General features: G+C 36.9%; 1 protein-coding gene across 2 annotated transcripts in view; it reads right to left on the reverse strand.

Annotated features, from left to right (window-relative positions):
• The window catches only part of FIGN (fidgetin, microtubule severing factor), a 124,965-nt gene extending 110,637 nt beyond the window's left edge, over positions 1–14,328 (reverse strand). For both annotated transcript variants that reach the window (XR_006820213.1, XM_046017968.1), the window contains exons 1-2: positions 14,171–14,328; positions 13,227–13,396 (exon numbers count right to left, since the gene is read on the reverse strand). Coding sequence is in view for 1 of the 2 variants with exons in the window: in XM_046017968.1 (XP_045873924.1) it covers positions 13,227–13,251 (25 nt within the window). In the remaining variant the exon portion in view is untranslated. The remainder of the gene's footprint in view (positions 1–13,226; positions 13,397–14,170) is intronic.
• Positions 14,329–14,808: the final 480 nt, after the last annotated feature.

Consider the following 14,808-nt stretch of genomic DNA (forward strand, 5'->3'; position numbering starts at 1 on the left):
GTTCAACAATTAGCACTGCAGATATTTCTTCTATATGGAGTGTATGAGATCAACCTAGATTTCAGTATGAAGTGGTAAGATAACATCTAGAACTTTCCAGAACTGAAAAGCCCAAATTAAAAGAAAACTAGTGAGCTTCCAGTCAAGGTTATAGGTTACCTTAGTAAAATTGTGTTTCTAAAAGAATGACAATAGATCCTTTGGGGTTTTTTGTTTGGTTGGCATTTTTTGGTTGTTTTTTGGGGGTTTTTTTGGGAGGGTTTTTTTTTTTTCTGATTTCTTTCACAAAGCAAGGTGAAAGAGTTCTTTTCTCTGGTACATCCATCTTCAGGTTCAAAATACACAAATATAAAATAAAAATCTTGTAAAATGTTGACTAACTCATTACCATTTCAACACTTTGATCAAATTGAGCTTACCTTAGAAAATTTTGCAATGCCATTTGTTGTAACACTAGTGACAGCTTTGAGGAAGAAAATGACCCTTCATAAGCACACAAACCTGACTGGTAGCACAGAAGAACCACCAGAAGACAAGGTCATTGGGTGTCACCCCTGCTAAATGGCTTACTACCCAGCATTTAGTACAACATAAAGTAATAGTGTCAGACACTATCGAAATATAAAACAAAAATATGCCAATTAAATAAAATGTTAACCAAAGACGTTCACAAACTGCAGAGTCAAAGAAAGTCTCCTATCAAATGCAGATGAACTAGTTTGCATCTCACATCATAGCACCTAATACCACGTAGTCCCAAGGAAATCTCTTTTAAGTGCTGCTGGGGCACCGATCTGCACACTGCTTATTTACCAGAGAAAAGACAAAATAGAATGAAATGCCTCAGGAGGTGCTGATTTTCTATGTTCAACCAAAGCTGAGTAACCCTATTTTGGCAAGAAGCTGATTTAGAAGTTTCCTGGTCTAGTATTTTATGATTCGATAGCCTCATTTTTTTTTTTTTTTTTTTTGGACTGCAAACACACAAGGAAAAAAAAAGATGTAGAAAGATTTGAAGCCATTTGTTACTACTTTATAATCAAAACAGGCTATGCAGTTTTGTTCTGTAAGATTTTTCAAGGTATTATTAGAATGTTCTATTTTTATAAAATAGTTTAAACGCGCTTCTCTCCCAATACATGAAAACTGAATAAATGATGATAAACTCCTTTTTAGGCATATAATTAATTATAAAACTCTTTTTCAGGATTATGAAGTCCTTCCTTGGTAATTAACTTACATGAAGAATATAGAAATTTCACTTTTTAAAATGAAATATACAAGTTTAATATATCTGTTATTTAAATATTTTTAAAAGTATCTTCCAATTTTTTAAAGTAAGATTAATAAAAGATTAACCAAGTGATAGTCTCCTATGCTTTTATCAGTTTAATTCACCAAATAGTTATTGGACACCTATCACAGGTCTTGTACTGTACAGGCACGTTGAGAAGATTAAAAATAAAAAATGAATTAGATGTGCTCTGATCACAAGAAGTTTACAGGTTCATAAATGAGAAACCCAAATGCCTTGCAATCTGCAGTAGAGGAGAGATGATGGCAAATGATCAAAAGAAGATTTTTTTTAACAGCGCTTAGGGAATATCAAGTAGATATTGAAATGGATCCCGGTTGGGGTGGCTCAAGGAAGTTTTCACAGATGATGCAACACTAAGTTAGATGTCAAAGTCCTGGTAGGATTTCAACAGGTGGAAAAGAGCATTCCAGGGAGTAAAAAGAGGAGGAATAAAGGCTAACTAGACATAAAGCTGAAGAAAGATAGAATTGCCTCCCGTTCGATAAAGATCCAAATTTCATACTGAACTGTAATTTATATACATATTTTAAAAGGATTTGAAGACCCTAACTCTGCTACTGCTTAAATTAATCTGCTTGGCAGTCTATTTATATCTCTTACAGGGAAAAAGCACTGGTTAACTAATACTCATCAACTCTCAAGATAGTAAAATTGCTGACATATTTGCTTGTAACCAATTAGTAAGCATATTTAATGAATGGTTACCATCCCCCTTGAAGGGTTTAACGAAATGATAAATGGTCCTTGAACTTCCTTTATTGTTTCCACAACAATTTCTTCAGTTTCTTAAAGAGAAACAAAAAAATCTTTTTCATCAGTCACTGACCACCAGCAAGGTACCAACTTACTCAAGCTTATACTAGCCCATGACCAAGCAGTCACAGATTAAATAGAACTGGAAAAAAATCTTTATAGTCATTGGATCAACTCTCCTTCTCTAAAAAAGTAAAGAGGCTCAAAAAGGTTGAGTGACTTGCCCAGGGTCACAAATACGATAGAGTCTTGGCTTCTGCTGACGCTTCTCTTCACCACTTTCACTTTCCTGAGGTCCTCCTGCTAGGGCGGTGGCAATGTTCTTAAAATTCTTCATAGACTGCTATTGAACCTTGCCGGGTAGTGAACTAACTCTAGTACATATCATTAGTACATTTAAATTCTGAATGGGTATCTCTAATTGTATGTCTTCAAAGAGGAATAATATTTTCAAGTAGAGAAAATTTAAGATCTCATGAAATGCATAAAGTTTTGTTTAGAGACGAGGTTCTTAATCCCAACTTTATATCCGATTTATTGGGGGAGCTTAAAAGAAACTGGGCATCCCCTAAACTTCCACTTAACTGGTCTGAGGTAACTTTGGCACGTTGCTTGGTTTGTTTTATTTTGGACACTGAAATACAGCTAGCACGCAGAGTAGACCCAAAATTTCTCATTAAACTTTGCTCAAAGCAAATCAAATCGTACATCTACCTTAATTGTTTGAACTCTTATAGTGGCAATAAATGCATTATTTTCCAAAAAAGCCTTAAAAAAAGATATACCTCAATCTTCAATGGCTTTCTTCTGTAATCTCACTTGTGGTCTAGTCAAATTGAGTATGTTGAGGGAGAAAAAAGAGTCTAAGAGTAACATGAATCATCCTGAAAGGCATGTATAATGTTCACACTTTTTCAAATTATGAGAAGAAAAGAGGGAGCAATAGCTCTTTTAATTTGTGTGATCACAAATCCCATATATTCAAGATTTGACATAGAATGTGTCATTTTTAAAAAGGGGAGTGTGATAGCTACATGCTATTTACTGTACACTTCACTAATTCTTAAAAAATACTCAGTTTTCTCACATAATTACATTAGGATTTGATTTTTTAAAATTGCCAGTATCATTTTTAGAAACCATCACGTGAAGAGCATCATCACCCTATGCTTTCCTCAACAAGTTCCCTAATTTATTTCCTTCTTACTACTTCCCCATTCCTACAAGTTGTCTTTCACCTGGTGTCCCTGCCAAAAAATGCTGTTATACCTCCTCCCACTACACAACTCAATATCCTCTTAATTAATTCAAACTGCCTCCTCATGGCGTAAATATCATATTCTAGCAGCTCAAGTGAAATTTGATTTTCCAGATGATCAAGTAAGAACCACCCCACAGATAAATACTAAAAAACAAAAAGGAAAAAAAAAAAACACAAAAACCCGGCTCATCAAAACAGTACTCGGGTATGAGTAAAACTGGGTCCCAGCAGCGGGAGGATGGAGGAGACAGCACGGTTCCCAGCACGTCTGCAAATAGCAAGATAGGTAGAAAACCTTGCTCTCCCTGACCCCAGCACAGGAACACCTACACAGTTGGCTGTTAGAAATTATAGATGAACACAAAAAAGATAAATGTTTAGGTACACATGCGCATTATAATGATACATCAGCAACACCTACCATACGAAAGTTTAGGAATAGCGGCATTTTGTAGAGTAAGGTAGATTCCAGAGAAACAGAATTATACTGGGGTAGAATTGTGGATTTTTGTCCATCGTTATAAGCAAGCTATGCCACATGTTGTGTAGTGTTCTCAGTAGGTACTTTTAAAGACAAACAGTACAAAATAGTTTCCCATTAAGGTTTTTTTACTTTGATCTTAGAATAAAACGACACAAAAATAGAACAAAGAAGCAAAACAACCGTTAATGAATTGTATGAGTTCATTGAGGACTTATTAAAAGAACAAAGGCATAATAAAGATCTTCCAACAGTAGAATTTTTTCCTAATACTTTAAATGCTTAAATGTTATTGATAAAGATTTCACGCTCATGTTAAAAAAAAAAAAATCCCCAAAAGAATCCTGCAAATGTGCAGAATTTTTCTTTCTCAAGAGACACTTAGCTCAGTCTCAACATCCACTTCTGCATAAGAATCTTAGTGCCACTATCCCACCATCATAAATTCATTTTGATGACTTGTTGATTGGTACTCTAATCATTACATAAAGCCTATTTTTCCAATTAGGGAATCCTTATTCTTAGTACATTTAAAATCCTCCCATAGAAAGAACAAGTACTGTTCATGTAGGTATATAAAATTCCAAAGGTGGTGATATTTTCTCCTTCTAGTTTGTCAGACAAAGATGTAGGTCATACGGGGTCCCAAAGTCTCCATTTGGGTCATATCAGTATTCCCCTCAAAAATGTGGCTTGATCTTCTGAATAATGCAAACGAAAATTCCTCTTTAAAGAAGAATTTTGCACCAATACTGCTGGCATGGGATACTGCGATCCAGGCAGGGGATTAGACCCCCATCTTTTGTAAGTTGGGCCTAAAATTGACTCCAGATTTGTGACTCATGAAGGGAAAGTCAGTTTTAATATAGATATGCTTTAAAAAGTAAAAATGGCTATTATTCTTAACAAATTACATATTGGGTATTATTCTTAAAAATGACTCATAAAATATCTTTTTAAGTACTTAAAGGCATGAATATGTTCTACTCTTTTACCTTTGCTTGAATGCAATTTTTCATTTTCCAGGAAAGGATACATTTTCTAACTAACCCCGTTAACCTAATTACTCATAAAGAAATACCCAAAATGTCCCTGACATCGATACCTTCACAAGGAAATGTATGTATGCACATGCACGAGAGCATATTCCATTTAGATAATCAAAACTGTAATTTTTATTTAAAAGATTCCTCTCCATCCATGTAATTCCTAGCAGTAAAATCTATCAAAAGCGCTTAAGAGTTTGCAAACACTAAAACTGCTCTACCTATGTCCTTATTTCCTCATTCACATACTTAAACTCGACAGTATTAACTCTTAGGCTTAAAAGAATAACAGTATTCTGTTTGTTTAATGGTCTTTGTTTGATCTTAAATGGGGTTTGTAATGAAAACGCTTTCAATCTGAAGGGAACCTTTTATCCTATTCAGAATAATTATCTTGTAAGATTAAAATCAGTGAGTCATACCTAATTAAGATTTATAATTTAGCATCATTCAGGTATATGATCTAAGAGAAAGAGTTTACGGTCTTAACTTCAATTTGAAATGGAAAGGGAAAAGTGAATAAAAAGGAAATAAAACAGTTATTTGGGGCATAACAATGCACTATATTGCCACAGATTTACCCAGATTCCTTGTTTAATTCTTCCCAAGGCCAAACATGTATTGCAAAAAGCTAACACACTAAAGGCTAGGAGTAAGGTGGGAGAAGGGTTCTGATTTAAATTACACTATAGAATTCCTAGATCGGTTACGGAACACTAAAAAAATATGCTTGGTGGCTAACCACCTATCAAAATATCACAAATTTATCATGCCTTTGAGGCAAACAATTTCTAAACTGCAGGGTGAGTTTATAATTAAATGGGACACTGTTCTCATAGTTATTTTGAAGCCTCCTTTCATTAAAGCACATAACAACGGAGAGAGCAATGCCTTGTTATTACACAGGGCTAAGCTTTCTCTTCTGAGAAGGTCTCATATATAGTACTTCTCTCCACAAAGTCTAACAAGGCATTCAAAATAAGTTCAATTTTTTTTCTTCCTCAGAAATATCTTTAAAGCCCCCCACCCTCACCCCAGTCTTGGATTATAGAAAAGAATAGTTACTTTTCCGAGGTCTTTGATATTTCCTTTCCTGGCAGAGTCATCTGATGTGAGAAATACCTTTTGAAAATAAATGGTACAACTTCAAGTGCACTCAGATCCATTACTTGCTGGACATTCCATCGTATCTCAGTTTTGATTTGAAAAGGCCGCTTGACTTCAAAATTTAGTTTTAGGTATCTCAATATGATGCTTGATCTCATTGAGAAGTATCTTGGGAAGCAACAGTGTAAACGTTTGGTCCACCCCTGGACACAGAATGTTCAAGTCCAAGGAGAAAGGAGTCCTACCTGCTGACTCTATTATTCAAGGGAAAAGGGGGTTATTTCAACCCAGATGCAGAAACCAAGTTCACAATTTGAATATAACATACTGCAGTTAATGTTCCTGCATGGAGGCGTCACTGTGCCCCTTTAACACAGCTGTCACCATGTGTTTATGGAGCCACGATGCCACTTTCCAATGTCAAAATATCAATGCTGCTACTCTTGTAGCAAGGTAATTACTTTTGCGTTGGCCCCTCGTGTCTGAATGGCACTCAGTGAGTTGTGCTTTTATTTTTGACTGGTTGGGATTTTCTACATGTTTAGAGGATTTCGGATTCTACCTTAAAAATACTTATTTACCGTGGGCTTGACACTTAGGTGGGGTGGTGGTGGTATCTAGCAACAGAGAAACTTCCAGGCTCTTACTGCACACCTTACTAAAATCCACCCCAGTCACTCTGAGCCTGCGAGTACATATTTAAGTACGTACCTGCCTGCGAGCAATGACAAAACACAGGGTTCCTTTTAAGAATCTCTGTACAGGAATTCATGGGCTACATGGAGCACATATCAGGCAAAGGGCAACATGAGATAAAGGAAAATTTTCTGTCACACCAATTCATGTGCAGAAAGAGCAGAAGATACGTAATGGTCCATTTACCATCGATTCTCTCACTCAGTGACCATCAGTGTTTCTTTGGGCAGAGGCACAGGGAACAACTGTGGGAGAGTCAGTCCCTTAAGCAGGAAACCCAGTGGCTTGCACCGAGCAGGCCCTCAATGATAGAAGTTTGTGGGTTCTGAAAGCAGGGCTAGCTTCATTGCCCTGCGACCTGCGCACACCCCCGGTGTCCCCCACACAAGGGCCCTGTGTTTGGTTTACTGCTCTGCTGCGGCTGTCTCGAATTTTTAATAAGTTTTGAACAAGGTGCCCCACATTTTATTTTTTGCACCAAGCCCCAGAAATTACGTGGCCAGCCCTGGGTGAAGGTGACAATGCGTGTTGATGGTGAAGATAATAAATCAAAAGAATAGCCAAAAGTTCACAGTTACATCTGGAAACCCATGGCTTCACATTGCACTACTTTTAAAATTTTATTTTGAAGGTTACTGTTTCCATGAATAATACCTCCTCAGGAACCAAAGCAGGAAAGTAGAAGTCATTCATTCTCAGATGAGTTTACCGTCATATGGATATGGCATTTAATCAAATGTCAGTTGCTTAAAAAGCATCCAATTGACATAAGGCAAACATTACTTGAATCTGGGAAAAAAGAAAGACTTTTTTTTTTTTTTTTTTTTTTTTTTTTGGTGGATGAAGAAAATGCAGTTTCTGTTCTCTTGCCAGCAATACATCCCCAAGTGGAGTGGAGTAAATACATTCATTACCAGCAGAAATCAAAACTCAAGAGAGGAACTGAGTAAAGTTGTGTTTGATACTAAGAAAACATTTTACATTATATATTCTGCAGTAAGAAAATCTTTTTTGTAAGCTATAATATTGCTGATAAACTTTTTATAAAAGCCACTCTTGACCGAAAATGAGAACAAAAGTCTAATAAGAAGCAAACGTCCCAATGCTATAAAAAAATACTTTCTAAAAAAAAAGATTTTCCCCACATAAAAATATGAATACTTAAGCTAGGTCACAGGGTAAAAAAAAAAAAAAAAAAAAGTTTAACCTTGGACCTCCACAGAATAAACCACACGTACAACTTTCAAGATGCATTGGTCTCAAAAAGTAATTGGAAAAGTAATAGTATAAATGTTCTGTGAAAGTCACAGTGGCTCAAATATAAGCAAACATAGCCATTTGTACATATATTTAACATAAAGACTTCTGATTTGAAATTCTCCTTTGAATTTCCTGCGTCTAATACCGGGAGACAACAGCCCACCATATGCAATGTTAAGAAGTGTCAATATTCAAGTAACAAGACAACAAACAGATTTGTTGCATAAAATATGTAAATATTATTAACAGGAAGTGCCATGTGATAGCTGATGGTTGGTTGGTTTCTGATCATCTATCTTTTCTGCCGCCTCAGTCTCCCTGCTAAGGCTACCATCAACAGGTAGCAGAAGCATGTGCCGCCCTGAGGCAGAGTCCTGAGCAGGCATCCGTGGGGCTGCCGGAAGGAAACAGCAACCCACCTGCTTTTGATTTGCTGCAAACTTATCAGTACAATTTATTTTCACCGTATTCTTGCCTACTCCTTATTTCCACTATCTGCATTTCTTGGAGGGAGCATCTTTCAAGTAAAATTGCCATTTGAGTGATAAGACCAAAACCCCCCAAAGATCAGTAATCAGCAATCATGTCCAAGCAGCTATGCTTGAAATTTCTACCATGAGTTAAGTGAAAAAGTTAATGATACAAATTCGCGTTTAGAAGAAAAGGAAGAAAATTACAAATTCCAACCATGATTTAAAGCACTTGCTAAACAAGCATTTGTTTTCAGTTTTTGAAAAGTGTTCATTTTTCATAGACAAAAATTTAGCTATTAATTGTGTGTGTGTGTGTGTGTGTGTGTGAGAGACAGAGAGAAAGAGAGAGAGGGGGAGAGACAGTTAATTGAAGATGGAATCATTTTTGGACTTGTAGAAGTACCCCAAATAATTTCTAAGTTCAACTGATTTTAATGAAACATTAGCCCTTATATGCCCCCCAAAGAAAGAGACAATTACAATCAGATTTTTTTTAATTGAAGGAAAAAAAGTGCATTGCTTTCTGTGCCATTTGTTTATTCTGGCTTTTCAATGACTTGAGATAAAAAAGCAGATATGCTTGATTAATCAAGTCTTATCGATCAGTAGCATATGTCAATATTTCACACAAATGTCTACAGAACAGTTTCTCCCAATCAAAAATTTATAAATCAGTTTAAATTCCTGGTAATTAAATTTTAGCCCCACAACAATAAATGTGGTACTTCATAAAAGTAGTATGCAAAATGTGTACTCAAGAATATACTGATAAAAGGCAAAACAGCAAACATTTCTATTAAGCAAGAGTCTAAGAACAAAATGGAAAGTACAAATCATAAAAGCCTGCAATTGTTTCAAATACACCTAGCAATTCTGCTGATTTCAGACCATTAAAACTGATTACTTAATTAGGCAATCATTCAAGGCATCTAAACATTCACAGACAAAAATAGGGAGTCATTAGCAGAGCCGTCTTCACCTTGAGATGAAAATTCTGAAAAATGTTGCAGACACATAAACTTTCAGGATCTGTCCCCATGCATGAGCTAAGCAAAATATAAAATCTAAAAGGTAACAAGCAAAGCTAAGGAGAAAAAGAATTCACCTCTAGTGATATCACTCGTTTGTCTTTTCAAGTAGCTAATACCTTAAACATTCTTAGAAATGTCAAGTTACAACACAGATATTCTCTATCGATTCTTGGAAGTACTACTTTTCTCCCCTGTGGTCATACTCTTATACTACCTAAGAGTAATTAATAAAATTTCTGCTCTCTTATATGTCGATCAGAAGTACCTGCCTACAAACAGGTTTTCAAAGTTCCTACCTAACATGAATAAAAACAACAAAAAGATTTTCTATTTATGGAAAAAACAAAACAAAACAAAACAAAACAAACAAAAAACCCCACAACCGAGTACTGGAACCTTAGCTACTGGAGTCTTTAATGTAACTAAAGAACAAAAAATAATAATCTGTTTTCACTCAGTAGATACCAGAGATAATTTCAAGAATATCACTAATTCAGTATAGTCAGGAAAAAGAAAATATTTTGTGCCCCCCTCCCCCAAAAAATGGTTCCTGAAATAATTCTAAGGAGACCCTATAAACTGTCTTTTTTAAGAGAAGAGAAAAAGCAAGTCAACTCACACATACAGCTTCCAAACAGAAGTCTTACTCTCTTCCAGGAAAACAACAATGAGATTTTATTACCCTACTATGATTCTTTCATTTCGGACATGATTAATTAGCAAGTATTACACGTCCCAAAACTCCCACCACACTCTTTGTGGTCTATCAGCCTAGTTGTTGAGAGATTCATATGAAAGAGCAAGGAGCCAACAGCAGTATAAGACAAGTATCCAGAAACTATTTCAAAGGAACACTTCTCTCCTATCTTTGCCTCCCAAACTGAAGCAGGCTGCTTTTAACTGCTTTCACAAAAATTTTTTTTCTTAATTGGTTACTTTCTTAACAATATCTTTTAGAATTTGAATAATACATGTAACATATGCTGTATTCAAGAATACATGGCACGGTTTATTTGTTACCTACCTCTATTTTCAGGCTGGAATTCCAAAAGACTTGAGTGAGTCTATAAAGTTTACACTGATAACCATCCACATGCACAATTAATAAACAATAAAGATGATGTGAGCAAGCATGTTTGGGGAAATGGCTTTTACAGAAAAACTGTGTCTTTCCCAAAGAAAAACTAACACGTCACACATAAAACGATGAGAGGAAACAGCAATAAAGAACTAGAAAGAAGAGGGCAACTCTAAAATTTGAATGAATGAAAACTCTAATTCCCTGCATATTGTTCCAAAACACCCTCTCCAAATAATTTTCCCTTTAAAACGATCTATTTTCAAAATGTCCATGTGAACCAAGAAGCCAACTATAACTGAACATACTATAAATACATATTTAACAACCATCAGTTTATAAAGGCTAGGGTTTCCTCTTCAACCTTTCAACTCTTATGTCCAAAAAACTTCACACATAGTACAGTACTAATAAATAGATCTTGTTGGTTCCAGGAAACATTTTTTTTTAATCTATTCTGGTCATAATATCCTTGCTTTTTTTCTGTTGTATTAAATTTAGGATCAAAAACATCAAAGCAGCTTCCACCTCGGACCTAACTTTTAGAGAATCAATGTGACAAGGCAGTCCCTGATAGATGTTTCTCTTGATAAATGACTTGTTCAAAAGAGACATTGTAGCTTTCATTTCCTGACCACAACACACTTTTAATTTGCAACAGCAGAGCTGCCAGAGTGAGAGCACTTGCCCACTTTCCAGCCTTTTAGGTTTGTAGCTCTGGTTCCTTTAGGCCACGCGTTTGAGACAAACAAAATCTAAAAATAATCGGAGTGATAGAATTACAGAATAGGAACCATTAATGCTACTTTATACATATACACTAGTGTCCACTTTTTATATATATATATATATATATATATATACACACACAAATATAAATATATATATAAACTTTTCCTCCCCAGAATTCTAGTGTGTGATAAGGCTCCTGAGTGACCATTTGCACAAGCATTTAAACAGAGAAATAAATTATGTGACTATTATTTAATAGTAAGCAGAGACAGAGAAGGGGGCAATTTACACACTTAAATCTGCTATTAAATGTCATGAATTATATGATTGCCTACCCCAACGTGTTTTTTACATATTATTGCAATGATTATTATTACTACCTAGAAATCACATTTAAGTATCAATACAGTGAACAGTCAAACCATCCAATTTCTGCTCTCAGCACATTGTCCGAGCTCCGATTTAAAATTTATAAATGTAATATCCTCCTCATCACAGGCAGCAGCCCAATCTGCTCTGAATATATATTACAGCTTTAACATCACAGAGGGAAATCGCCCATCTGGCAATCCCATTCGCTCCAACAGCTCCGGGGGAAAAAAAGCTGTGCTCTCTCCTCCTTAAAACATTTCTCAGGGCAAATTATGTGCATCTAAAATAAACAGTCTTCTTATTGATCGCTTCAAAGTCAACAAGTTCCAAATGCAAAATTCAAATCCTTTTCTATCGTGTGAGAGCAGTGTGTGTTTAGCTCAATAGTCACCAGAGTCCAACCAAAAGTGTGTGTCGCGCAACGGCTCCTGTAGTGCCTTTCCTTGTATTCACATTTGTGTTATGAGAGAGCAGTAACCACGGCCACATTACAGACCCCTGGCAGGTTTGCCCCACTGCAATTTCTTTCTTTCACATTCTCCCTTTCCTTCTCTCTTTCCAGGGTGAATGCATGGTGGTAGGGTAAATGTAACCAAACCAAACCAAACCAAACAAAAACAAACAAACAAACAAACAAACAAACAAAAAAAAACCACACACACACACACAAATAACAACAACCTAACCAACAAAACCCTAACCAGTATAAAGTGGATATATCCTGTGGTTATGCAAAATACTTTTAACATCTTTTTGTTGTTGTTCCCTCTTAGTCTTAATTGAATATCACAAAGTATACACACGGCACTGTCACAAGAGCTATTGAAAACCCCCTCTCACTCCATTTATCTGACCTTTTTTTTTTTGTGAAGAAAGAGGAAAGAGCGATTTCAAACAAAGTCAATTTCAGGGCTTGATTATTTAATTCTGTCACAGGTTAAAAGTAAAAAGCGCTGACAGGCAGACAAGTGAATGGCAAGGAAAAATAAAACTACCACTGTTTCTTAAAAGGCATTAAAGACTTAAAGCAATCAAAATATATATTTTTTTATTTTTATGTAAAAGACACCCCTTCGCTCACTCACCCAAAAAAAACACACTCAGAAGAACTGATTACTCCACAAAGTGTAATCATCCAGAGAGCAGATAGTCAAATTGCATTAATAGGTTGAGAAAAAAAAATTTCATCCAGTTTTGTGTGTGTACATACATATATATATACTTTCATTAGTAAGCAGTCTTTCCCCACTCTCCCGCCCTCTCCCCTCTCCACCCAGCCTCCTCCCCAAAAACCCCACACTGAGTTTAACTAATTTACATACCATTTGACTTCAGTGGTTATATAGTGCATTACTAGTAACATGCAACTTTGGGATTACCGCTAAAACAGATAAAAGTGGACTCCAGTAATCTATTAATCGAAACTGAAATATAAACAAGTGATAGCAAAAGCAAACAAGCATTTTGACAGATTAAAATATACATATATATATATTTAAAGGAATTATATATCATGAGCGTCTGCTTCCCAAGGAGAGTCTTCAATGGTTTTTATCATGCTATTTAATTTGTCTTTCCTATTTAGATGCAAAGGAAGTAAATTCCAAAACTGACATACCATAAACACTGGTGCTACTGATCATTTCTTGCTGGCAGCACAAAAAGCTGAATTGGATTTCTCACAAGCAGGAATTCCAAAGGTTGCTTTTCATTAAAGCCACTTTTCCTCTCAGCTATCAAATGTCACTGCCTTGAAACGTGGGCCCTTTCGTCAGGTATTCATTTAACCTACATGCATATAATTAAGGGGGAAAGCAACATCAACAAAAAGGGGATCTCAGATCACAGGAGAAGAAAGAAAGGAAAAAAAGCACATGACCAGGAATGCAAGTCCATGTCAATTTCACTCACTCCCATTGAAACTAACAAGAGCTCCGGGGAGGACGGTAATAGGATCAGTGGATTGTATATACCATTAAATTATACATCTTTCTCTCCCGTTCCTTGCCAACAATACGCCCACCACGCTGTACCCCCTCCAAGACGATGTGCTTACATTTTTCTGCAACCGATCTTCTGACATTTTCACGTTCCCCCAGCCACGAGACTGTAATTTAACCTCAACTTTTTGTGTGTGCAAGATTCTTATTTACACTTCTTATTTACTTAGAAGTTAGTTCCCGAAGAAAGTCTAGCCCCACCCTATGGCTCCGCTTTCTTATTTTTTTATTTTTGAAGTAAAAAGATAGTAATAAGTAAGCCCAATATAGCGGAAAACAAGATTCTTGCTATCGCGAACTCTTAATCCAATACTATTGTTACAATGATTAAGCAGCAAAAATATGCATTATAATGTTTCAGGGCTACTTTGTACAGAGAAATTAGACAGCAGGTTGGCGTACAGAATAGAAGAGAATGCAAATTAAATTTAATGTTTACGGCACTACTGGAAGATCTCTTTTTATTACGGGTCTTGGATTTATTTATATTCTTCAAAAATAAAACAAATAAAAACAAAAACAAATTTAAACAGATGGTAGAAAACTACGAAGCTCCTCTTACCTGAACGCGCGGAGCGAAAACCCGATAGGTTAGCGTAGCATCGATCCGACGTGTTTGCTGATGAATGGAAGCTAGGGTTAAGTGAAGGTGCCTATGATTTGAAATCATTCCAAGTTTTTGAAGGGAAGACGGACTGCAGCCTCTGCCATGTTGGAATTTCAAACCCAAAACAGCTGCTTGGAAGGAGCCAGCATGCCAGAGGCTGGGCGCAGGCGCAGAGCGCCGCCGAGCCAAATTCAAATCACTTTCACACTAAGAGCCAAAGATCAGTTTTCAAAGGAGAGAGGGAGAAAGAGACGGAGGCTGCGGAGAGGGAGAGAAGACGGGAGGCAGTGGCGAGAGGCGGGCAGTGGAGAGAGACGGGCAGCGGGAGGACCGGGAGGGAGAGGGAGAGACGCGCGGAGCCCGCGGAGCTGGAGGGGGAGAAAGGGAGGCGGGAGGCGAGCGGGCGAGCGAGCGAGAGACGCGCCAGAGATTCATGGGCAGGGAGGGCTCAATGGCCGCGCCGCGCTGGCCGGCCAGCCGCTCGGGTCATGTTACACGGCCGGGGCCGCGGCGGCCGCCCAGCCTTGCCGACGCGCTCACGCGGCCCGGAGGGGGCCCCGAGGTCATGATTACGCGCGCGGGGACCCGGAGCT

Source organism: Meles meles, chromosome 9 (assembly GCF_922984935.1).
Source record: "Meles meles chromosome 9, mMelMel3.1 paternal haplotype, whole genome shotgun sequence".
NCBI classification, from domain to species: domain Eukaryota; kingdom Metazoa; phylum Chordata; class Mammalia; order Carnivora; family Mustelidae; genus Meles; species Meles meles.